Source organism: Dreissena polymorpha, chromosome 9, assembly GCF_020536995.1.
Source record: "Dreissena polymorpha isolate Duluth1 chromosome 9, UMN_Dpol_1.0, whole genome shotgun sequence".
NCBI lineage: Eukaryota > Metazoa > Mollusca > Bivalvia > Myida > Dreissenidae > Dreissena > Dreissena polymorpha.
The window spans coordinates 21,259,483-21,285,934 of NC_068363.1; the positions used below are offsets into that span (position 1 = coordinate 21,259,483).

Consider the following 26,452-nt stretch of genomic DNA (forward strand, 5'->3'; position numbering starts at 1 on the left):
ATGTATGACATGCACATACCAGCAAGTCAGCAATGCAGGCGTATAATCAAATTCCTTGGAGACATCAAAACGAAGCAAAGACCGATTATTTTTCCATGACGTTTGGAATTATTTTTGTTTCGTTGTTCATATTTTGTGTTGCTTCCTTCATTCTCATTTTGCGGTTGAAGTTTGTGCGATGCGCGCTCAAAATAACACAGAAAATACATTAAAATAAATGAATGCCGCAAGTTCTACACCCAGTAGTAATAATTGTTAGAGCGTCTCGTGAGATCGTCTTACAACACTGTTCGATAAGCGTCTAATCAATAAGTGCACAAGGGAAACAACCAGTGCAGTTTTGAATAAGCGTCTTTATGAAGCTTTTTCGGACTTGTTACTAAGTTCGGACATGAAAAAAAGCACTCGACCCATTGGGCTACCGGCTTGGAATTTTCACTCGACCAACGCAAAAATCACTCGACCCGGTCGACAGTCGAGCGGGTTACGGCCAAAACTGAAAATCAGATGTTGTAAAACATCACCAAACAAAATTATATTTGAACAAAACCTGCCTCAACATGCATTTTGTGTATAAGTTTGGATTTTTTTTAATTTTACAGAATATTGGAATAAACACATAATGAATATGAAAAAATCAGATGAAAACTACCGATTGAGCATTAGTATTCTTACTCTTAGGAACGTTTGAGTATATTTTCTATACTGGGATACATTTTAGTATACTTAAAGAGAAGCCTTGGTACTTGGAACGTAAAATGGCATTATACCATGAAATCTGCAAGCAGTATGCATTTTTTTTTTTAGAGGGTGATGAGAATGTGCTTGATGACATATTGACTGGCAACCAGGATGATGAATTACTTAATGCTGAAGATTCAATGGACATTTCACCGTCCAAAGTTGTAAAACGTATGTAAAATGTAGTATCACATTCTATATATCCTTCTCATTATCATGAATTGCAGGCTTATTTAAAACAAAACATTTAGATGTTTAGCCAACCTGTGAACAATAAGCTCATGGTGAGCTTTTGTTATCGCCTTTTATCCATCATGTGGTGTGCATCTTGAGCATTTGTCCTGCACTGTGAAAACTCGTGCTGCCTCATTTTGTGCCCAATCATTTTGTCTGTATTATATCTGTGCGAAAGTCAAACCTGGGTCATGTGGGGTCACAGAATAGGTGACTTGGTCATATTAAAGAAAAACAATTGTTAGCTCTTCAGAGGCCGCATTTATTGCCCAATCTTCAAACAATTTGATCTGAGCTTTTGTTCGCAATGATATCTTTGCCAAGTTGGAAACAGATCACACGGCACAGTAAAAATAATTCTCGAAATCGGCTGCGCTCTTTTCGTAGGTGTCAGTGCTCTTAGCTAATCGATTAAAAATTTAAAAAAACAACAGTTAAATATATTGGTCATTCTGTGAAGAATAAAATTTCATTTTAATGTAAATATCAATAAAAAAATAATACATTACTGGTTGATTTTTATTCTTCTTATATTTAATTAAAACTAAACAGAAACAATAATTATTAATAAACAGAATAATTTGTGATCAGAAGCCTTAGCCAAAATTTACCAAATTGTAACCATTTGTCAATCAAGCGTGTGTTTCAGTAAAAGTTTGTCTGAAATATTAAAACTCGGCACGGAAAAAGGTTCTATTTTAAAATATCTGCAAGGTGGTGGAGACAGGGAACAGAAAGAAAGGTCATCAAAACGAGAAGCGCAAAGTATTGAGAAAAGTAAACAGGTGCAGAAATCGTAAGGAAAGCAAATAAAATCCATCAGATAATGTAGTTAATTTGTTTGCAGTTTAGTGTCACTATGTTACATAGGTTAAAAAGGTTCTGGTTGATCATAACTATAAATATAGGTATATATTTTTTTAAATGCAGGGCGAGTAAATTAAAGTGAAAGGCGAGTGGATTGTCAGGCCTACTCGCCCTGCAGGGCGAGTGGCTCTGGAAAAATTCTTCAAGGCCAATTAATAACAAGCATGGTTATAATACTTGTCCAAATGATCTTTTTACTGGGTTTTCTGGGATCAAAAATGTCATTACATCAAATAATAAAAATCTTGTGAAAACTGTAAGATTCCACATTTATGGTCATATCTTTTTGAAACGTGTACAGAGCATTTTCCCTTTCATATCTCGGCCTAACTCACAATTGACTTACATGGGTTCAAAAACTGGTTCACCTGGTCAAATTAAAGAAAAAGCTTGTGAACAATTGAAGGCACATTTATTGCCCAATTTTCACTAAACTTTGTCAGTACCAATGATATCTGAGCCTGGTTCAAAACTAGTGTAAAAAAAACAGGTAACCAGGTCAAATTACCTTCAATGCTTGTGAATATTTTAGAGACCACATTTATTGCTTTATTTTCAGAAAACTTTGTGAGAACAAACGTCCACATCATATTTTGGCACCTAGTTCTAATTACAATCTTGTGAACACTAGAAGTCAATTAGTTTGCACAGTCTTCATGATACTTGCTATGTACATTTGTTTAAATGATCACTCTTGGGCGAGTGAGATTTGGTTCCATGAAAATATGACCACTATAAGACCACAAAGAAATCTCCTGTGAAAAAATCTCCAGCCAAGTGCACAGCTGTCAAATGTAAAATAAATGTTTCATTATTCTTTTATTTTGGCCATATTGAAGATGTCGGCATAAAGTATTCGTACTGTCAGTTTGTGCATTTCATGATTTGTGGAAAAAAAACTTCCAGTTTTTTTTTATAACTTTGCTGTATATCGATGGATTTTAAAAGAATTGGGTACAAATGTCAACCATTTTAAGACAATGAGTCCCATGTTACTCAGGTACAATGTATTCTTACTTCAAAAGTGAAGGTTACTCTTTAAGGTCAGTTGTCAATTTGGCTATAAAACACCTTGAAAATTCCTTTCACACCCTTTCTTTGCCATTATAATTATGAGTTTTAAATGTCTTTACACAAATGAAAGCGATCATTAAATTTCTGAAATTTCATAACATGTATGTTCAAGGGGAGCTAATCCATATGTTGATATAAACATTCAGAAAAGTCGCCCTTGGTAAAATTGGGGGTCACATTATGGAAACCAAATATATCTAAAAATAGCGGTAAAACAATGAAAATTATAATTATGTTGACGGACAGACGGACCGACATGAGCAAAACTATATACCCCCTCTTCTTCGAAGGGGGGAATAAAATGTCTGTAAATGTCCACAATCTATGAATATATTTAATTTACCTAAAAACCTAAAACCACTTATTATGCCCCCCTTCGAAGAAGAGGGGGTATATTGCTTTGCACATGTCGGTCTGTCGGTCGGACCGTCCACCAGGTGGTTTCCGGATGATAACTCAAGAACGCTTGGGCCTAGGATCATGAAACTTCATAGGTACATTGATCATGACTCACAGATGACCCCTATTGATTTTGAGGTCACTAGGTCAAAGGTCACGGTGACTCGAAATAGTAAAATGGTTCCCGGATGATAACTCAAGAATGCTTAGGCCTAGGATCATGAAACTTGATAGGTAGATTGATCATGACTAGCAGATGACCCCTATTGATTTTCAGGTGACTAGGTCAAAGGTCAAGGTCACAGTGACCCGAAATACAGGCTTTCTACTGGTCCCTACTTTTCCTACTTTTCCCTACTTTTTTTTCTTAACCCTACTTTTCCCTACTTTTTTTTTCAAATAGCCCTATTATCCCTACTTTTTCATTTTGCAGGTAAAATAAATAAACTGTAAAATGAAGGCTTACATGATTCTTCTTTAGATATTTTGCAGAATTTCCATTCATTATGACTCTTTTGTAATGAGTCCAGTGCAGATGTGTTTGGGGGATCACCTTGTGATGTCCATCCTTGAATGCACCATGGTCCCTTGGCAATTGACCAGTACAGATGTCTTTAGGTAAGATAATATCTTTTTACACTGTGAAAATATATGTATGTTCTATTTAATCATAACATATGTGCTTCTTGAAATAGAGGTGACAGATATGCACGCTTCATCTAGACTTTACACTACCAAGTTTCTTTTTTTCCCAATGATGGAACTAGCTGAGGGAACCTACAAATTCCATGCTGTGTTTTAAACCTTATGGGTTAAATTCGTTATTGCAGATTCTGCTTTCCTTTCTTACAAAATACATTTAAGTTTATATGTAAAGCTTGCTTTCCCTAACTGTCATATTAATCATAAACAATTTTGTATGACCCCACAAAAAGGGAGGGGGTGATTTGCCATTGTTTGTCTCTCTGTCCATCTGGCTGTCCATAGCCCAAAGTTTGTGTCGCTGAAAAGTATAACTGCTAGAGCCATCTTTCTGTGAATAGTTGTCAGCATTTGAACTTGTATACCTGAGTATTTTGATGCAAGTGTATCAGATATCTACAGAGTTATGACCCCTAATTTAGCAAACTATAGGAATGTTTGTGACAGAGCCATTTGTTGGGGCATCTGTGTCCTATGGACACACATCTACTTTAAAATTAGAATTTGATTAACACAGTGGCATTTGTAATTTGATATAAGACACTGGATTGACCAACTGCTTTGACCAGCCTTGATTTGCTTTGTGTCAATACTATGTTGCAGCAGTAACATACTAACAACTTAGATACATACAATGTCAATTTTAATAGCTTAATTACGTTACCTGATATCATATGCTATTTACTCCGATAGGATCGTAATTTATCCGGAATTTTTCGTCCGAGGAATCCCACACTTTTTGAGAAACCCGTCTAGTAGGACAGAGCGGTCACATAGTGCCGTGTAGCCGCACAACCAAAACTGGACATTACCCATAATTCACTCTTATTCCGGATGGCGATATACAAAGGCCGACATTTTGTTATAAACTTAATTGTTGCTTCTGTTTCGCTGGATTCTTTTGTTTAACAGAATAGAGAAGTTTTGTATTGTTTTAAAACATTCTCCGTATATATATCCGTGTATTTCTGTATCGTTTTGTGTATTTGTTTGTTTGTTCAAGGCAAAGTATGCCTCAAACACGTGGCTCATGTGGACACACAAAGGCAGCATGGGACAACCATGGTAGCTGCCTGTCGTTTTCAGGATGTACCCAGGATAACTGCTGCCCTTTCTGTGAGCATTGGTCTGCTGATACCTGGGCCATTAAGCGTCGACCCTTCAAGAGTCGTGGACGCAACAAGAATAGTTCAGATCAAAGTAGGGAAAGTTCCGTGTGTCGGGACTTTTCACCACAGGATCTTGACCATACTACACCAGTAGCTGCCAGGCATCGGTCCCTACCCTGTGACGAAACCGGACAAAATTTGCCCGGTCCGTTCATCGGGAATGACCATTTGAATGACTCGGCATCAGATCAACGTAGGAAAAGTTCCGTGTGTCGGGACTTTTCACCACACGATCTTGACCATATGCCATCAGTAGCTGCCAGGCATCGGTCCCTACCCCGTGACGACACCGGACAAAATTTGCCCGGTCCATTCAGGCTTTTTCCGCCCTATGCCACGGGTCCGAAATTCGGCCCCATTCCCAATGCAAATCTGGTTGTTTTTTTCCCAATTGAAAAAAAAATTCCCAATTCAAAAAAAAAAAAAAAAAAAATTTTTTTTTTTTTTTTTTTTTTTTTACCCTATAAATATATAAGTTGACCTGATCTGGTGTAGAAAATAGAAAGTATTGCATAATTAAATTATCTGTTGCCTTGAATTTGTTTTAAGAACTGTAAAATATGTAAATGATTATTTAAGACTTTCCTTTTTTTCCTCAAAATCCGGCGCTTCCCGCGATTTTTTTCACCTCAAAAAGGCCAAGCCTTTTCCCCAAATTCAGATTAAAAAACCTGCACTAATCACACATGTTCATAATATTTTGTAAAATTTTAATAATAAGTTATCAAAATAGTCGTTATTAACCAGTTAACGGCTTCTTTGAAATATAAGAAACACTGTTTTAAATAATTTACATGCAATATTTTTTCCCAATTGAGCCAATTTTGCGATTAATTTTTTTCCCAAAATGGGGGTTTTCACGACGCGAAATTCCCAAAATTCCAGTGTGGCGTTTTCCCAAAATGGAGCGGAAAAAGCCTGCCATTCATCGGGATTGACCAGTTGACCGGTCCGGAGACTTCACCGGGCACCGGTCACCGGTCAACATTGACCGGTCCGGTCACCGGTCATGCTCTAACCGGTCACTGACCTGTCCGGTCACCGGTCATGCTATGACCGGTCCGGTCAACCGGTCCGGTCACCGGTCATGCTGTGACCGGTCCGGTCACCGGTCATGCTGTGACCGGTCCGGTCACCGGGCACCGTTCATTGACCGGTCCGGTCACCGGTCATGTAATGACCGATCCGGTCACCGGGTTTCGGTCTGTGCCACAGACCGTTCCGGTCACCGTAGATGTTGACACTACCTTGTCAGTACTCCACAAAGGTAGACGCAGCCGCGTTTCTACTCTGAGTCGCAGACGTAAACGTGTAGTGTCTGATGTTTCCGACTACTCCTCCACCTCGGGCTCGTCGTCGTATGACTCATCGTCTACTCCAAATAGCCCTCATCATTACCGGAGGGGACGTCGTTCACGCTCACCGAGTGTTTCTCGGCGTAGATTGCCTCATAAAGAGCGATCACGCCAGCGCTCGGGGAGACGTTCGATCAGGAAACATCATTCCCAGCGCCTCCAAACAGTGTCTCGGCGTTGCAGGGATAAGGGACATAGACATTCCTCTATTAGGCGCTCTCGGACTCCTAGGTCCCCTAGTCGATCCTTCTCTGAGGAATCTATTGACACCCTTCCACGTGTGTCGGCCTCTATGTTGGCCTCAACACACACTTCAGCCGTTCCTACAACCACTGAGCATAACTTGTATTCAAACACTAGTTTGCATACATATCAGGCTCAAGGTACAGGGGTTAATCTAACCACTTCGGCTGCGTTTTCAGCCTCACGGGTCTCTTCCACATTGCATAGAAGTATACCCCGGGCTGCCGCTACACCATCAAATCCCAATACTTTGTGGATCCAACAGTCGCCGGGAATCTTTGTCCCATTTTCGACTGATCCTTTACCAGCGACCTCTGGTATTCAAAGTGAGTCTGCTGACTTGATCTCTGAGAGACCTAACTTACCAGCTATATCTTTGATGGTGCCGAAAAACGATTCTCTCATGATAGAAGCGAATGAATCTATTATTCCTTCTCCTATATCCACCCGTTTCAATCAATCCAATGCTCCCGCATATGGTTCGATTGAGGTGGGTTCGGAGTCTAATGAGGCCGAACTTTATTATTTGGCCTCCATCAATCAGGTATACAAACTTATGTTCAATACCTTAGATGAGGACTTCTGCCCCCGCCCTTCCTTGTCTCTCACAGGATCTGCAGTTACCGTTACAGAACAGGTAGCACGCAGACGAGAGCCCAGCAGGATAAGTAAGGCTACTTCCCGAGTGGATCTACGCCTTCCTATTGGCTCTTCCACAATGGCTGTTTTCCAGTCACTTGAACCAGCCAATAAGCCTTCGCCATCTCCATGGAAAGCCCCTAAGGAGCTGACGGAGCCTAAACAGATGGACAGCGGGAAAAGTTATAAGGCTCCGGTACCAGATCCTGCTACCGGTTTGGACCTTTCCAAACTTCCGGTTCCTGATGCTGACATTAGTAAGCTGTCACTTACAATGCCTTCATCATCTACCCATACATCAGTCCCTCTTTCCCTGTTGGAAAATTGGGAGCTGAGAGAACGCCGCTCCATAGGTCTGGCTAACCAGCTAGATCTCATGGCAGCCACAGCCTTAGACTTGGTTTGGGAGCTCTCTGATTCAATCCCAGAGGAGCTCCGGGCCTTGTTAATACATCTTTCACGTACTATGCAGTGTTTATCTCACAATGCTGCGTCTTCTATGTCTGAGATGTTAAGGCTTCGGAGAGACCTCATCCTCTCTTCCTTGCCCAATAATTTCCTTTTGGAAACAGGCGAAAACTCCCTTCGAACTGCTCCACGAACAGCAGAGTCTCTTTTCGGAGGGAGGATACAGTCGGCACTTACTGCTGATCGTGAAGATCAGATACATGCCTCTTTAGCTAGGAGCAACTCTGGCCAGTGCCCTGTGGTTTTTAAGCGCCCTGCTTCTAAGCCCCCAGGAGCCCCACCGGCCAAGAACGCTAAAAGGGACAGTTTCCCTACTAAGCGTCCGTCTGCTCCACGTCAGCCCACTAATAGGCCTCCTTTTCAGAACAGAACAACTTCCTATCGGAAGCCTTCTGTAAGACAAAAATGGAGTAAGGGCAAACCCAATGCGGACAAGAAGTCATTTAATCCTTCTTCCGGCAAGGGTGGACCTCCTAAAGGTCAGCCCTAGGTCATACCCCTTTCTACCGCCACAACCTCTGATGCCGGAGGTACCAGTCGGGGCCAGACTTATGCACTTCGCAAATCGATGGCTCCAAATAACTTCAGACGCGTGGGTTCATTCTCTTGTCACACAAGGCCTCACTTTTCAATTCAAAAAAAGGCCCCCACTCTCTCGCGTCCCAATAGATCTGGTATCTCCGCATCCACAACTTCCAAACTCCATTCTCGGACTCCTGGAAAAACAGGCGGTAGAAAGGGTTCACGACCATTGTTCTCCAGGATTTTACAGTCGCCTTTTCCTTGTTCAAAAGAAAAGCGGCTCCTGGAGACCAGTCATAGACTTAAAAGTGTTCAACACGTTTCTAGTCAAACCTACTTTCAAGATGGAGACTCCTGCCTTCATTCGGCGCTCCATCAAACCCATGCAATGGGGGGTTTCCTTGGACCTGGAAGATGCATACTTCCATGTTCCTATCCATCCCAACTACCGGAAGTACCTGCGCTTCTCCTTTCGAGGCCAGGTCTACCAGTTTCGGGCGATGCCCTTTGGATTGGCCACAGCTCCACGAGTTTTCACCAAACTCATGGCTGCAGTGAGCGCACACCTCCGATTACACGGGGTTCAACTGCTTCAGTATTTCGACGATTGGCTCTTACACCAGCTCGATCGTCAACTGCTTCTGCTACACCTAGAGTTCTCTTGGAAGGAGCTCCTCTCTTTAGGACTCCTTCTCAATGTAACCAAGTCAGACCTCATTCCCTCTCAGGATTTCATATTCGTGGGAATGAATTTTCTGACCCACATCAATCGGGTCAGGGTCTCACCGCAACGTATATCAGACCAGCTTTTGAAGGTCAGATGGGTGCTGTCCCAATCTCATATCACAGCTCAAGATTTCCTCTCACTCAACGGTATCCTGAGCTCTGTAGCAGACTTCGTGCAGTTGGGACGTCTCTTCCTACGTCCTCTTCAGCACTATCTCTCAGCTCGATGGAAATGGTCTCCAGACAATCTGCTAACACAGATTCCCATCCTTCCGTCCTTAGTCCCCCACCTTCAATGGTGGCTAGACGAGGAGACCCTGTTGGCAGGAGTACCGCTTCTTCCCCCGCAACCGTCTTAACATCTCATAACGGATGCGAGCATGGAAGGTTGGGGCGCTCACCTGGAACCCCGCAGCCTGACATTATCAGGATTGTGGTCTCCTCAGGAGTCTCTCCTGCACATAAACAATCTCGAAATGCGAGCAGTCTTTCTAGCTGTTTCTCAATTCCAATCACATCTTCGGGACTCCTGTGTGATGGTATCGACAGACAACACATCAGTCGTGGCTTACATCCAGAAACAGGGCGGGACACACTCTCACTCCCTGTATCTGGAAACAATGAAATTACTTGTTCTTTGCAAGAGTCTAAACGTCTCTCTCTTGTCCAAACACATACCAGGTCGTCTCAACGCCCTGGCGGACGGTTTGTCTCGCAAACACCAGTTACTTCCATCGGAGTGGACACTTCATCAGGAAGTGGCCAATCAGATATTCATCACATTCGGTTATCCACTGGTCGACCTGTTTGCGACCAGAGACAACCACAGACTTCCTCTGTATGTGAGTCCAGTGTACGAACCAGCAGCGTGGGCGGTAGACGCGCTTTCGTTCGATTGGGATCAACTGGACGCTTACGCTTATCCCCCACCCATTCTAATTCCCCAAATCTTAGGGAAAATCAGGGTGAGCTCTTGCCGGATCCTCCTGATAGCCCCTTGGTGGCCCAGGAGATCCTGGTTCAACGACCTTCTCGGTCTCCTGTGCGAATTTCCCAGGGAACTCCCGCACAGGTCAGATCTCCTATCTCAGAGAGGCAGACTTCACATGGATCCAGACATGTTCCACTTACACGTCTGGCCGTTATCAGGCAATCCCTGCAGAAGAAACGCTTTTCTGTCAGGGCTTCAATGCTTGTGCCTCTGCAAGGAGAAAGTCCACCAGAGCAGTCTATGATGCTCGCTGGAAACTCTTCTCTAATTGGTGTGTTCGAGGGAAAATTGATCCCCTCAATCCCTCTGCTAGACGCATAGCGGATTTTCTAATCTATCTCTTTGATGATAAGAAACTTTCTCTTAGCTCCATCAAAGGATACAGATCTGTGCTTTCGCATACCTTGGCTTTTCGTAAGTCATCACAAGTCTGTGCTGACCCAGCCATTTCGGAACTGATCCGAGCCATGGAACTTAAACGTCCTGTGTCTCGTTCTCTTACGCCCAAATGAAATTTGGCTTGTGTTCTTGGATCGCTTATTAAAGCTCCCTATGAACCCCTTAATCAGGCTTCTTTACAGTTCCTAACCTGGAAGACCGTTTTCCTTCTTACCATGGCTTCATCCAAACGTAGAAGTGAAATTCATGCTCTTTCTATCGAAGAAAGCCATCTTCGTTTTGATTCCTCCGATGGCTCTGTCACCTTGTTGTGTCAGCCAGGATTCCTTGCTAAAAATCAACTCCCCTCTATGGCTTCTAAACCCTTCAAGGTCCCAAGTCTTTCTAGAACTTGTGGTAATGAAGATGAAGATAGAATCCTCTGCCCTGTCAGGTCTTTGAAGTTCTATCTTAGTAGAGTTAAGTCTATTCGAGGTTCTCGTAAGAGACTCTTCATTCCCTTAAAAGGGGGGGGGGGCGATGTGTCTGCGGCTTCTATTTCCCGTTGGGTAGCCTCGACTTTAAAAAGGGCTTACTCTTCTCTTTCTTCAAGGGATTCATCCCTTTTAAGATTAGACCGCATGAATTACGAGCAATGTCGGCTTCGTGGGCATATATTAATCATACCCCACTCTCTGACGTGCTTCAAGCTGCTTTCTGGAGGAATCAGACTACTTTTTCATCTTTTTATCTTCGTTCTCTGGAGTGCCAACAGGACAACTTATATTTGTTGGGCCCCCTTGTGGTTGCACAAACGGTAGTATCTTCTACGGCATAGGTATATTACGCTTATCCGTGAATTAAGTTAATACCGTAATGACCAAGATTAGCTGAGAACCCGAGATATGGGTTCCGCTGTGATGGGGAGATTTTCGCGAACCTTCCCGCCTCAGCTGCAAATTCAGCATATGATATCAGGTAACGTAATTAAGCTATTAAAACAAATTTTTCTAGTAAAATTCATTTTAATTAGTAATTACTTACCTGATATCGGTAAGTCCCACCTCCCACCCCGCTCTTCGTCTAATATTTCATATTTTTTTATTGGAATAAGAGTGGATTATGGGTAATGTCCCGTTTTGGTTGTGCGGCTACACGGCACTATGTGACCGCTCTGTCCTACTAGACGGGTTTCTCAAAAAGTGTGGGATTCCTCGGACGAAAAAATCCGGATAAATTACGATCCTATCGGAGTAAATAGCATATGATATCAGGTAAGTAATTACTAATTAAAATGAATTTTACTAGAAAAATTTGTTTTAGTACTATAACTAGTCAGTTTCACTAGCATAAAAATTACTCGTAACCACTCTTAATAATTGTTGCAGGTGCTTAGTGTACTTGTCAATATTGTTTCAAGTGCTTTAAGTGTGGATGATTTAGGGAACTGATTATTTTGTGATTTTGACAGAAGATCAAGGTTGGTTTCCTTATTAATACAGTATGTTTCTTATTGAGTTAATTAGCGAACAGGTGATCTTGCTCTTAATAGCAAAAATATCAACTTGCAAACAAATAATGTTGACATCAGTTCACTAGCATCTTGTAGCTTGTCTGCCTGTGCATGTTTATTTAGCTAACTGTCATTACAGGTATTAGATGCATAAGTTCTCCTGCATGCTAGACAATGCTAACCAGCTATAATGCCACATGGATAAACCAAATTTAATGCTTCCTGGCTTGGGAAAACTGACTGTTATGGATATCAACTAAATACTTGGTGTGAAAAGGACTCTTCCTCTGACTTTGCTAGTTACTGATTTCTTTGTAAGAAAACTGATTTCTTTGTAAGAAAACTTTACAGTGTGGAAATACTGGTGCAACACAAACACTGAACCACACCCAGGGCCAGAAACACAAAGATGCTATCAAGACAAATGAGATTGAAAGCAAAAAGAGCAAATTAATTGCCAGTTATTCTCAAAAAGAGAAAAGACGTATCTCAGGCAAATAATATGGTTCATGTAGATATTGTAGGCCTATAACTAACTGAGTATATTACTTAAATGTTTGGCGAGTGTATTGAAGGGTGCATATCCTATTCCACCTCATTGTGTTGTAGATTGCTTTTTATGTATATTAAATGCTAAGCTTGTGTTTTTTTGCATACTTTTTGCATAAATGTAACCTTGCAATCAATTATGTTTTCTTACTGCTTATTTTCATGGATACAACACACAATGGTACACGCCAATACCCATTGCTTATGTAGTATCTGTTTAGCTCTAACACTTACTAACATGTATGCTTTGAAACTAATTTTACTTTAACCTTTTATACTCCTTGTATACTAATTTTAATACCTTTGCAAACAGAATAGACTTTAGTCTCTGTTTGTTTATGCAATTATAATAAGAATATAATTCTTCACTATTGCTTGTGGGGAGAACATTCTTTGTTTTAGTACTAGTGCATATTTATAGCGGGTGAAGTTTGGTACATATTCCTGGGCCTAGAACCAGTACTTGGTGTCTTTGGGGGAGATCTAAAGAACGCTCCCACGGTGGGGATCAAACCCGTGACATCCTGGTTGCTAGGCGGACACCATATCCATTATACCACGGCTTTATAAGATTAACAGTGTATGTTTTGAATGCCATGTTCATTATTGTATTCCATTGTGTAAATTGTTAAATGAGAGATAAAAATTTCAGGTGCCTGTATTTCAAGGATGGGCACAACAAGGCATTCTCACAGCATTAGATGGACTAGGATATGTATCAATTTAACTCTAATTTCAGCTAAAAAACTCTAATTTCAGCTAAAAAAAGGTAATAATTTTCTTATTTAGCCCTACTTTTTAACAGTAAAAATCCCTACTTTGCCCTACTTTTTGCTAAAATCTTGCCCTACTTTTGCCCTAGTTTTTTGTGGAGAGCCAGTAGAAAGCCTGGAAATAGTAAAATGGTTTCCGGATGATAACTCAAGAACGCTTAGGCCTAGGATCATGAAACTTGATAGGTAGATTGATCATGACTCGCAGATGACCCCTATTGATTTTCAGGTCACTAGGTCAAAGGTCAAGGTCACGGTGACCCGAAATAGTAAAATAGTTTCCGGATGATAACTCAAGAACGCTTTTGCCTAGGATCATGAAACTTCGTAGGTAGATTGATAATGGCTGGCAGATGACCCCTATTGATTTTCAGGTCACTAGGTCAAAGGTCAAGGTGACCCGAAATAGTAAAATGGTTTCCGGATGATTACTCAAGAACGCTTATGCCTAGGATCATGAAACTTCATAAGTGCATTGATCATGACTCGCAGATGACCCCTATTGATTTTCAGGTCACTAGGTCAAAGGTCAAGGTCACGGTGACCCGAAATGGTAAAATGGTTTCCGGATGATTACTCAAGAACGCTTATGCCTAGGATCATGAAACTCAGTTGACCCCTATTGATTTTCAGGTCACTATATTTTCCCTGTAGACTAGAGCGCCTTGAGGCCTTTGTCCCTGTTTTTTAAAACAAAGCTTTGTTGTTATGTTCGATGATTGCCATTTTACTATAAATTTTCTTATTTTCTCTTATTTTATGGGAATTATTTTATTTTGTATGTCAACTATACAAACTATAGGGGCGAAAATTGTTTTGAGGTGTTAAGATATAAACCCATGATTGTCTTTTATTTGTGTATAAAGATAAGGAAATGTGCTATAATAAAAATATGTATATCATACGACAAATGCAGTGATATAGATTTTTAATATTTATATCAACAAGTACATATATAATTTAAATTAATATAGTATACAACACAGTGTAAATATAACACTCGAGTACACATATGCTAAACGTATATGTATTAATAATTTGAGTGAACCATTCGAACAATAAGATTAATGCAATTGAAAATATCAAAACAAACGGCACCACTTTAATGCTTCATATTTAGAGGTATTGGAATATGATCTGACGATTGATTAATGTCAATTTTTAATTCGTAAATATAGAACTAATGTGACCATATTCACTAAATATTCACTTTTTTATTTTGTTTTGTTTTCAGATTCTGCCAGTGTGACCTCATTGGAATTTCGAGTCTGGGATGTTCAAATCAGTACCGATCTAAGCCAGTGCACAACTCTGCCCTCTATAGAATATATTAAATTAGAGAGTGTCAAATGTTCCTATACGTTGCTATGCAGTCTACTCAGCAGTCTGCTGACACTTGATCATCAGGTGAAGTGTATGCTGAATGACTGTGAAATAACGTCATGCGTAAAGGGTGCAGTCAGCACATTATTTGATATTGGCGAAGTAAAAATAAAAACAGAAAATAAAAAAATAGCAGTGTCCGTACGTGATAACGATGCCAGATTGTGGGATGCCCTAAATGGTCTGTATATCAATAGTCTGAGTCTGGATGATCGTTGGAAAGCTTTTCGAGAAAATCATAAAGAGTCGTTGTCTCAGACTCTTGTATTGCTCTCACATCTGGACAAACTTAGTATTGTAGTGGATTATGACACACCTGATCAGTGGAAGACTCTTCACGGTTTAAATATTAAGAGTCTGATTCTACGTATGAAAGAAGTGAATCATGCAGAGTCGTTGTCTCATTCGCTAGCCTCGCTTAAACAGCTAGAAATGCTTAGTATTGATGTGGGCACTGGCAATCGTGCTCTGTGGGAGGCTCTTCATGGTTTAAATATTAAGAGTCTGATTCTACATATGGATGAAGTGAATCATACAGAGTCGTTGTCTCAGTCGTTAGCCTCCCTTAAACAGCTAGAAATGCTTAGTATTGAAGTGGACTATGGCAATCGTGCTCTGTTGCAGGCTCTTCATGGTTTAGGTATCAAGAGTCTGAGTCTGAGTTGGAACTGGAGTTGTATGTTTCAAGGTTTGTCAGTGAAGAATGCGATGTCTCTGAAGCAGTCGATATTATCGCTCAAACAGCTGGAAACACTTGATGTTAGTGTGGATGAAGACACTCCTGGTTTGTGGGAGGCTCTCCAGGGTCTGAGTATCAAGAGTCTGAGTCTGAGAGGCCAGCTTGAATTTAAGAATGCGACGTCTCTGAAGCAGTCGATATTATCGCTCAAACAGCTGGAAACACTTAATGTTTATGTGTATGAAGACAATCCTGTTCTGTGGGAGGCTCTTCAGGGTCTTAGTATAAAGAGTCTGAGGCTGAGTTTTTTCAGAATAAATTTTGAAGAGAAGTATGCGACGTCTCTGAAACAGTTGCTAGTATCGCTCAAAGAGCTGAATACACTAACTGTTAGTGGTGTGAATGCAGGCAATCCTGGTATGTGGGTGGTTCTCCAGGGTCTGAATATCAAGAGTCTGAGTTTGAATCTGAGTCAGAATCTAGGTTTTGGACTGAAGTATGCTCAGAATCTATGGTTTGGACTGAAGTATGCGACGTCTCTGAAGCAGTCGATATTATCGCTCAAAGAGCTGGACACAATAAGTATTAGTGTGGATTACGACAGTCTTGGTCTGTGGGAGGCTCTCCATAGTCGGAGTATCAAGAGTCTGAGACTGCCAGGTATTGATGGAGGTTTTGAAAGGAAGTATGCGGAGTCTTTGGAACAGTGGCTGTCATCGCTCACAAAGCTAGACACACTTAAAATTGGGAGTCTGAGTATGAGTTTGGGTAGCAAGTAAAGAGATTGTAATCTAAAGTATGCGAGTCTATTAAGAATTCGCTATTACCGCTCACACAGCTGGACACACTTAGTATTATCGCCAAAAGAGAATGCCCTGGCCTGTGTGAGACTCTGAATGGTCTGAACATCAAGAGACTGAGTCTGAGTGGCGAAAAGAGAGGTTTGAGAGTGTATCATGCAGAGTCGTTGTCTCAGTCGCTATCATCACTTACACAGCTTGAGACGCTTACACTACATTTGAATACATACATTGCGCTGCAGGTACCGCGATCATTGAAGTATTTGAATATCTACTCTAAAAAATTGCTTCCCTCGGAATTACGGGACCTTGTGGGCAGACTGGCAGCACGTCCGCATGCAATTGATATTGAGCTAGAAATTGGTTGTGCTTCAAGTATTGATCCCCCAGAACAAATCCTACTCCAGGAATACATTCTAGTTCAACAGGAACTGGTTTCTCGGCCGAATGTTGTATTTAAAAAATTCAGAACATATGAATCTGAATCTAATTCTACCATGCCGGTACATTACCCTGCTCACTGTGACTTAAGCATTAAAGATTATGCATATGACATATTTGCTAAATTAATGGAAAGATTCAAATATAGTCGAATTTCAATTGGACTTCAGATAAATCCAGACTCATTCTTATAAATAAGTGTGTGTTGTTGTTTGACATTTAATTAATATGAAACTAGTGTTATTGAATCGTTATAGTGTTTGTAATACTTTGTAAAAATCGAAACTTATTTAACATTATGCGTTCACTGATGTTGTGTTCATTCTATTCATGCACTTTAGCTATAACATTATGCAAAGTGTGTTGTTGCATTTCCGATAAGTGTTATTTGGCAAGCAAATATAGTGGAAACAACAATGTTTCTATTTTATAACGATCTGAACTTATTTGTATTAAGTCAAATGACACGTATATGATTCTGCTCCACAAATCTTTAAAAGAGATACATTCGCCGGAGTTTTTCTGTAACAAAATGGCCTCTTAAAATGAACAAAATGACGGAAATTTCGCTCCTCAATAGTAAACTATTTGATATGTATGTATTAAAATCAAGATACATAGGCAGCGATTCTTCGTGTCTCACTACTAAACGCAATAAAACGGCATAATCACATTACGTATATATTTTGTGTAAATGTGTTGTTATATGTTTTAATTTAACGCATGTCTTTGTTTTCATGCAATAAACAATTTCAAACACGGTGTTACAATTTAAGTAGTGCCCGTTGAAGCATGAGTATTTAACTGTACACTTTTCATTCCGTTGACTTTACCTATAAAGAGTGCATGGCATCATCGTTTCGATTGTCTTCCTTTCTACAGACTTCAAGACACTTGGATTATTGAAATAGATATAAAGTATTTTTATTTGTGTTTTCTTCACAGTGCGTGTCAAATCCAAAACTTTGAAGAGTCTGGCTGTTTTTGCCTGTTTTGCCATGTCTGTACGTGACATTGTTGGCGTTGATGACACTGCCCACGATGACCTTAGCGTTAAAGCTGATGTTTGTTAAAGATTCTTTGATTGTATGAATGACATAAAAATTAATTGACTTTGTATACGTCCAGACTCAATGTCATAAATGCGTTTACATGTGTATGTTGTTGTTAGGCATCGTATTAGTATAAATCGATTGTTTTTCATGGCCTGAAGTGCATGTGGCACTTTGTAAACATCGAAAATGTGTTGACACTACGTGTCAAAAATATGTTGTTTTTTGTTTCATGCATGAAATTAAGCTAAAGCATTATGCTTTCATACTGTGTTGTTGAATATACCAGTCCAGGGCCCTCAATCCATTTTAGGGGAAGCGGGTCGCTACCCATAGCAGGGGGAATTTTCGCGGCGTTTCCCTTTTTGGGGGATTTTTTAACTTACTCTCTAATTATTACATTTGTACATGTTTGCACTATATTCATTGCTTATTTCATAATTTAGTATGTTTGACAAGATTAAATTAAAATAGAACTGAGATATAGTAATCATGAGACATCTATCTATAAAAAAAAAAAAAATTTTTTTTTTTTTAGGGGGAATTTTTCCCCCAAAAAGGGGGAAAAAGTATACTTTTCAGGGGGGGAATGCGGCCGAATTTCGGCCGTGGATTTGACAGATTGAGGGCCCTGACCACATGTGTTTTTTGACAAAACAATAGAGTAGACAAATAATGTTTCGATTTTAAAATGATCTCGGTCTAATTTGTAGTGACATTCAACGAAATATTTATATTTTTGCTTTACATCCATCTTTAAAAGATACACATTTGCACGAGGTTTGCTGTTCAATAGATGGAATGTTTTAATAAACAAAATCATGTCAATTTAGCTCAGAAATTATAAATAACTTCAGATTCATGAGTTCAAATACACGAAAAAAGATTAGGCGACGTTTCTTTTTGCTACAGAGCAAGTGTCACACTACTAATCGCAATAAGACTATTTATTACATTGAGTTAACGGTTTGTGTACATGGTATTAATGTGTACATAGCTTAATTCAATGCTATCTTTTGTGTTGAGGAATTATATAATTTAAGAGTTTGATACAGTCTTACACATGCGCGTTAAAGTATGCGCAATTAACTGTATATTTATTCCGCAATATACTCATAGCATTTTACTTCATCTATTACTACGGCATTATTTCTCACTTATGATTTCCGTTTTTTTCTTTATAATTAACACAACTTGATTAGTTAATATTTAAGATATTAATGTGTGTATATTTGATTTTTGTGCAAAGGGCGTGTCGTTTTGTTCGTCTGAAATAACTGTACCCTTAACAAATGGTCAATACGATTTACGTTTCAATGAAAATAACAAAACGAAAGTGTTTATTTGTAAAATGCATATAGATTCAACAGTTTAGATGCATTTTCTCACATATGTATATTTTACATATAATTATTATACCCCCCTTCGAAGAAGAAGGGGTATATTGTTTTGCTCATGTTGTTCGGACCGTCGGTCGGTCCGTCCACAAGATGGTTTCCGGATGATAACTCAAGAATGCTTAGGCAAAGGATAATGAAACTTTATATGTAGATTGACCATGTCTGGCAGATGACCCCTATTGATTTTCAGGTCACTAGGTCAAAGGTCACAGTGACTCAAAATATTAAAATGGTTTCCGGATGATACCACAAGAACACTTAGGCCTAGGATCATGAAACTTCAAAGGTACATTAACCATGAATTGCAAATGACCCCTATTGAATTTGAGGTCACCAGGTCAAAGGTCAAGGTCACGGTGGCCCAAAATAGTAAAATGGTTTCCGGATGATAACTCAAGAACGCTTACGCCTAGGATCATGAAACTTCATAAATACGTTGATCATGACTCACAGATGACCCCTATTGATTTTGATGTCACTAGGTCAAATGTCAAGGTCACGGTGACCCGAAATAGTAAAATGGTTTCCGGCTGATAACACAAGAACGCTTACGCCTTGGATCATGAAACTTCATAGGTTTATTGATCAAGACTCGCAGATGACCCCTATTGATTTTCAGGTCACTAGGTCAAAGGTAAAGGTCACGGTGACCCGAAACATCAAAATAGTTTCCGGATTATAATTCAAGAACGCTTATGCCTATGATCGTGAAACTTCATAATTATGTACATTGATCATAATTCGCAGATAATCCCTATTGCTTTTCAGGTGACTAGGTCAAAGATCAAGGTCACGGTGACTCAACTTAGAAAAATGGTTTCCGGGTGATAACTCAACAACGCTTACGCCAAAGATCATGAAACTTCATAGGTACATAGATCATGACTCGCAGATGAACCCTATTGACTTTCAGGTCACTAGGTCAAAGGTCACGGTCACGGTGACTCGGACACAGTAAAATGGTTTCCGGATGATGTCTCAAGAATGGCAGATGACCCCTATTGATTTTCAGGCCACTAGGTCAAAGGTCAAGGTCACAGTGACAGAAAACGTATTCACACCATGGCTGCCACTACAACTGACAGCCCATATTGGGGGCATGCATGTTTTACAAACAGCCCTTGTTTCTAATTAATTACGAGTAATCGGTTGTTTCGGATTGTTTATTGTGTGAGCTTTTTGTTGCTTATATTGTATAATACTAAAGATTATTAAACACCATTCAATAGTTAAACAGTGTTGTTGTTGTCTGTGTAGGCAGTTATAATGTTTCTTAGCTTGATTGCGATGATGTTTTTGTAAACTATCTTTCGATAATGCTTCTACTGATGATGATGATGATGATGATGATGATGACGATGATGATGCCGATGATGATGACGATGATAATTATTATTATAATGATCATGATGATGATTGTGATGATGGAGTGATGATTACAATGATGATGAAAACATTGTTTAAAAAATGTTACTTTGTTAGTCTGTTCAAAAAAATAATTATAATACACTTAGAACTACGCGCATTATAAACTAATAACTTCAACGTCGACAATGCAGATAGAAACTGCATGTTTTATCTCGGCATGGTTTATGAAATCAACGAAGACAATTGCAAATTGCTATGATGAATGCATTATTAATTAGACATATGTTGTGAATAATGTTGTTTTTTACAAGGCTAAACATAGGACGGGTAGGACTTACAGGAAATGATATACGTAAACACACATGCATACAGCTCATTAAATTTGGTATTTTAACAAACTATACAAGTGTCCCCAACAGGTCAAAAACAGTTCACATGTTATACACTATTTATTATTATTCCATTTTTAAATAAATATGTGAACATTTAATCGATACTAAATAATGAATCGCTAAAATTATTACACAGTATATATATATATATATATTATAGAGAGACAGAGAGAACAGAGAGAAAGAAGAGAGAGAGAGAGAGAGAGAGCGAGAGAGAGAGAGAGAGAGAGAGAGAGCGAGGCAAGAGAGAGAGAGAGAGAGAGAAGGAGAGCAGAGAATGAGCGAGAGAAGAGCTAGAGAGAGAGAGAGAGGAGCGAGATATAGAGAGAGAGAGAGAGAGCGAAGAGAGAGCGCCGAGCTAGCTCACTCGAGCGAGAGAGAGAGATGAAAAAACATCCTACAATGTTTTGGAATTTAGGTGATTTCTCATACTATGCTGAACATAAATTAATCAATCGAACCAAGTTTAGCGCATTCTCAATGTGTCATGTAAAATCGAATATGCAATGTTCATCTCCTGCATCTAATGACGACTCGGATACGTCTACTGCATCTTCTGTTACTACTGACCACTCCAATATGTCTTGGGCATCATTTGAAACTACGGAAGTATCTTAAAATTTCTTGGTTATTTGATTCTTCATCAGAAGATAGTGACTCGTCAGCCTACAGCGAGGCTATTTGTCATACTAATAACAGCTCAAATATATTCTTCAAGACTATATGTTCGTGTTCTATATTACATTGAGAAATTATGTAAAACAAGTTGACGTATATACCATGATTAAAGAACAAATTATAGACTCAATATTCTCCTAGGACGACCTAGAGAAGCCGTACAGACTAGTGAATGAGATAATGAAACGTGAACGTTGCTTGGTACGACTTGATGGTGTAGATGAGGGGACTGGACCCGGAGATCATCACAACCTACCGACATTGGTATCAGTTTACAACCAAACTGTGATGTTAATAACAACACGGCCTTGGAAATTGGCTGAAAGTAAAGTTAAGATTTCGGACATAGACGCAGTGTTGCAAATGGAAGGAATAAATGAGCCGTTGGAGCTTAGCAGCATTATTCTTAGCCGCTTAATAGCTAAGGCAGAGCTTTAAATAAACAATCCGCATTTAGGCGTTACATATGGAATCAAAAGCTCGGCAAGTTGATATCATCACCCATTATGCTTTCTGTGATTGTATGTTCATATGCTGATGGAATAGAGTTCAAAGGCACTAAATGTGAAATATACATTCTCTGACTGGAAAGTCTGTTTAAGAAAGCAAACAGTAATACGTGTACATTTAAACAGCCCATCTTTCCGTTCTTCACACCGACTGAATACATAGAGCCGAATTTAGAACTCCTTAATCGTCTTGCTGAAATGGCCTTCCATTTGTTGTTTGTAAATGACAAGGCAAATTCAATAATATTTAGCATTACAGAATTGAATAAATTCAAGATTGATGAAATCAATTGCTTTGCATTCAAATCAGGACTTTTATCGGCGCAACGAACTGCATCTGCACTGCGATCATATTCATCATGTATGTTTATCCAATTGAGCATGCAGGAATCCCTCGCTGCGTATCATATCGCCCGCAATACGAATCGTATTGATGATAGTATTTCTTTCTACCTTAACCGTCACTCGACATATCACAGGTGTTTATATTCCTGTGTGGACTGGATGTATCGTGTGCGGAAAGGCTATCAAGCATGACAGATGAACGCGATGCTTCTAATACTACTACTGGTACATCCCGTTATTCAAGTCACGCAATGTTTAATAGAATCATACTGGCAGGATATAGAGAAGCTAATGCAAACGGACATTCCGACATTTCCCTTAAACACAGTCAATTCTACTTCGATAAGAACAACATCATTGATCTTCATAAGATTTGGAAAAATAATGCAGTTTATACCATTGCGTTGAACGTTGACATGAAAGTCTTTGAACACCGACGAATTTCACCTGCCAATGACGTGTGCGTATCTCATATTGCATTTGACCTTCATTCGTGCATGAAAATGACACATTTAGAGCTAACTGGACATTGCATATTGGTTAAAGGTAAATATAAAATAAGGTACTTTTGTCAAATGTTGTTTCGTTATGCATAAGGCAAAATATAATGCTATATTTGCGTATAGATTGCATTCCGATAAAATGTTTCCTGATTTTACGGAATAAGCGTAATAGACACTTTTTAAGCGGTCCATTGACATTTGATATATCAAACAAAGAGCATGACTTTTACTTCTTGAATACAGTACTAAGTTAACACAATATTTATTTGTAAACATATGTGAACGCGATTAGCCCCACGCACTCGCAGTGATGTGGTTTGCTTTTCGTGTTTAACATGCTGGTACGTTGTGATTGGGAACAATTATCGTTTTGAACCATGAAAATCGCAAAAAATCATATCTCAAGCAACATAACACGATTATTCGAATAGTCGTCAGTAAAATACATAGTACACTATAAATCCTCTTTAAGGGGGAAGGGGATATATTTTTGACCAAATTTCGAGTTCCGAAAGACCGCAAACAGTCAAATCCATTGCATCAAAACAGAAAGTGACACAAGAAAGCCTTTTTGTGTCAGTGTCATAGCATAGGCAATATACATTGAAAATACAACCAAAGACAAGGCTGGCTTCTTCACTTGTGAAACTATGGACCTTGATCTTTCCCCCCACCCACCTCATTTTTAATGATAAATTGAGAAATTTGACCCATTTCATGGCATGCACAGAACATTCAAACAGAATGCAATCCTAGTTTTGGCTACATTACTCATTAATTTCATCCCTGTGCTTTGTTTATTTACCTAGAAAAGTGTCTCCCATACGTTTAGATTTTTCACAATTTACCTTCAAAGTTTTATTCTGTTTCTGCAGCGTGAAATATTGACTTCCGACAAAAGTGAAAACCTCCTTTTTGAAGATTCAAAATTTCCTTGCTAGGGAGCTGAGGCTAGTTTTAATGTTTTTTTCCAAAACTTTGAGACATTCTTTCTACAACCTAACACAAGAAATAAATCTTATAAATACCTAATTGATTTTTAAAGACCATAGGTAACACCTACCCTAAAGATATGTAATTTTCATGGACCCCCCTTTCACTGATATATCCCCTGCCACCTTAAGTTTTTTAATATATGCATAATAAAACAAAAAGCTTTTGTTATATTGAAATATAATGTTAAATGAATTAAATGCAACATTTCTGAACTGTATCCTGTGTTTTGTTTGTATTTTATAGTAATTCCAAAATTTCACACAATTCAAGGAAAACAACCAGAACAGAAATAATCCAAAAAATAGTGTTCCTATTCACAACATTTGACTCTATTTAGTAGAGAAGCACACAAGTTATATGTCAAATGTTTAAAATGATTATTGACACTATCAATCAGTCTTACAGATGTATATTCCCATATGATTACATAATACATGCACCAAATATTGATATTCATTCATTAAAATACCATTCAAAATGAGATCAATCCATAAGAAATCACAGCACAGTTATAAAAACAATCACGCTAGGAAAAACAAAGGTGTACTTTTAAAAAAAAAGGAGTATTTCCAAACTATAAAGTTTCTGCAGGCATGTGCCCTGTGTAGAGAAACAAGTTCAAGATTCTATTCCGTTGAATTCAGACCCTGACCTGGAAAGTGTCGTGCGAGTGGGTGATTCTGTGGCTAACGATGTCTTGAATGCGTGTAATCGTTCTCGGGGTCCACTCGTTCTCCCTTTTTAACTGCGACCACGTCAAACAGTACCTCAGTCTGAAAATCAAAGTGCTACAATTGGAAACAGTGGGCAAATATATCTGACTATGAGAACATCATTGTAAACAAGACACAGCTTGGAAACATTTTCAAGTGCATAGGAAACCTTCATGAGCACATATTTTCCTTTTGTTAATGCTTTGAGGCCCATAACTTAAGTGCTTGATGTTGACACAAAGTTTACTGTGGCATAAATGTGACACATGCATTTTTTATGACATGGCATGTTTATTTTCAAGATAATATAGTGCATGGTGAGCTTTAAGCCTTAGCCTTTTGCCGCGGAAACTACACCGCAGAACACCATAGACGCTTGGAGGGTACGCCCCCTTCCAGATGTGGCATTCACTTATTATTTCGTATTTATTATCAAATAAATGCTTCAATCTTAGTCTTTCTTCATCTGTTAGGTGTCACATGAAGAGATATGTTGCCATAATGACTTCAAATAAGAAGAAAAAAGAATTTATGTTTGCGGCATGTTACAAACCACTATTTTGCATAATTTTCCTATTTTTACCAACTTTTTCTACAAAACTGCAGAATTATCTTGCTTATTTTAGTATTCAAGCTCAGAAAATGTGCAAATGTAGATGCTATTACACAAATATGAGTTTAAACATTGTTTTCCAGTGCGAAACCAGCACACGTGAAATTTTCCCAAAATTAGCAATGGTTTTAACATTATTACCTCCCTTTGTTTTCCAAAATCTCAACCATAGCGGTTAAAAGATATATGCAAAATTATGTTCGATTTGTTACCGCAACACATTTGTGGAATACATGTATCAATTTTCGTATGATATACACACTATTAAAATTTTGCGTTTTGCTATTAAGTTTTTTAATATATGCATAATAAAACAAAAAGCTTTTGTTATATTGAAATATAATGTTTAATGAATTAAATGCAACATTTCTGAACTGTATCCTGTGTTTTGTTTGTATTTTATAGTAATTCCAAAATTTCACACAATTCAATGGAAACAACCAGAACAGAAATAATCCAAAAAATAGTGTTCCTATTCACAACATTTGACTCTTTTAAGTAGAGAAGCACACAAGTTATATGTCAAATGTTTAAAGTGATTATTGACACTATCAATCAGTCTTACAGATGTATATTCCCATATGATTACATAATACATGCACCAAATATTGATATTCATTCATTAAAATACCATTCAAAATGAGATCAATCCATAAGAAATCACAGCACAGTTATAAAAACAATCACGCTAGGAAAAACAAAGGTGTACTTTTTAAAAAAGGAGTATTTCCAAACTATAAAGTTTCTGCAGGCATGTGCCCTGTGTAGAGAAACAAGTTCAAGATTCTATTCCGTTGAATTCAGACACTGACCTGGAAAGTGTCGTGCGAGTGGGTGATACTGTGGCTAACGATGTCTTGAATGCGTGTAATCGTTCTCGGGGTCCACTCGTTCTCCCTTTTTAACTGCGACCACGTCAAACAGTACCACAGTCTGAAAATCAAAGTGCTACAATTGGAAACCGTGGGCAAATATATCTGACTATGAGAACATCATTGTAAACAAGACACAGCTTGGAAACATTTTCAAGTGCATAGGGAACCTTCTTGAGCACATATTTTCCTGTTGTTAATGCTTTGAGGCCCATAACTTAAGTGCTTGATGTTGACACAAAGTTTACTGTGGCATAAATGTGACACATGCATTTTTGATAACATGGCATGTTTATTTTAAAGATAATATAGTGCATGGTGAGCTTTAAGCCTTCGCCTTTTGCCGCGGAAACTACACCGCAGAA

The 26,452-nt window shown here is 38.9% G+C and overlaps 2 protein-coding genes across 3 annotated transcripts in view; both read left to right on the top strand.

Moving 5' to 3' along the window:
• The window catches only part of LOC127845901 (uncharacterized), a 126,082-nt gene extending 109,898 nt beyond the window's left edge, over nt 1–16,184 (top strand). Inside the window, exons 8-9 of the mRNA XM_052377078.1 lie at nt 808–912; nt 14,578–16,184. Of these exons, the coding sequence (XP_052233038.1) occupies nt 808–912; nt 14,578–16,184 (1,712 nt within the window). The remainder of the gene's footprint in view (nt 1–807; nt 913–14,577) is intronic.
• The window catches only part of LOC127846695 (NLR family CARD domain-containing protein 4-like), a 755,110-nt gene that overhangs the window by 518,797 nt on the left and 209,861 nt on the right, over nt 1–26,452 (top strand). Inside the window, exon 8 of one of the 2 annotated variants that reach the window (XR_008033618.1) lies at nt 16,295–16,346. The gene's annotated coding sequence lies outside the window, so the exon portion shown is untranslated. Of the gene's footprint in view, nt 1–16,294; nt 18,591–26,452 lie in introns of those variants that run through there. The other variant, XR_008033617.1, reaches the window with a different exon arrangement.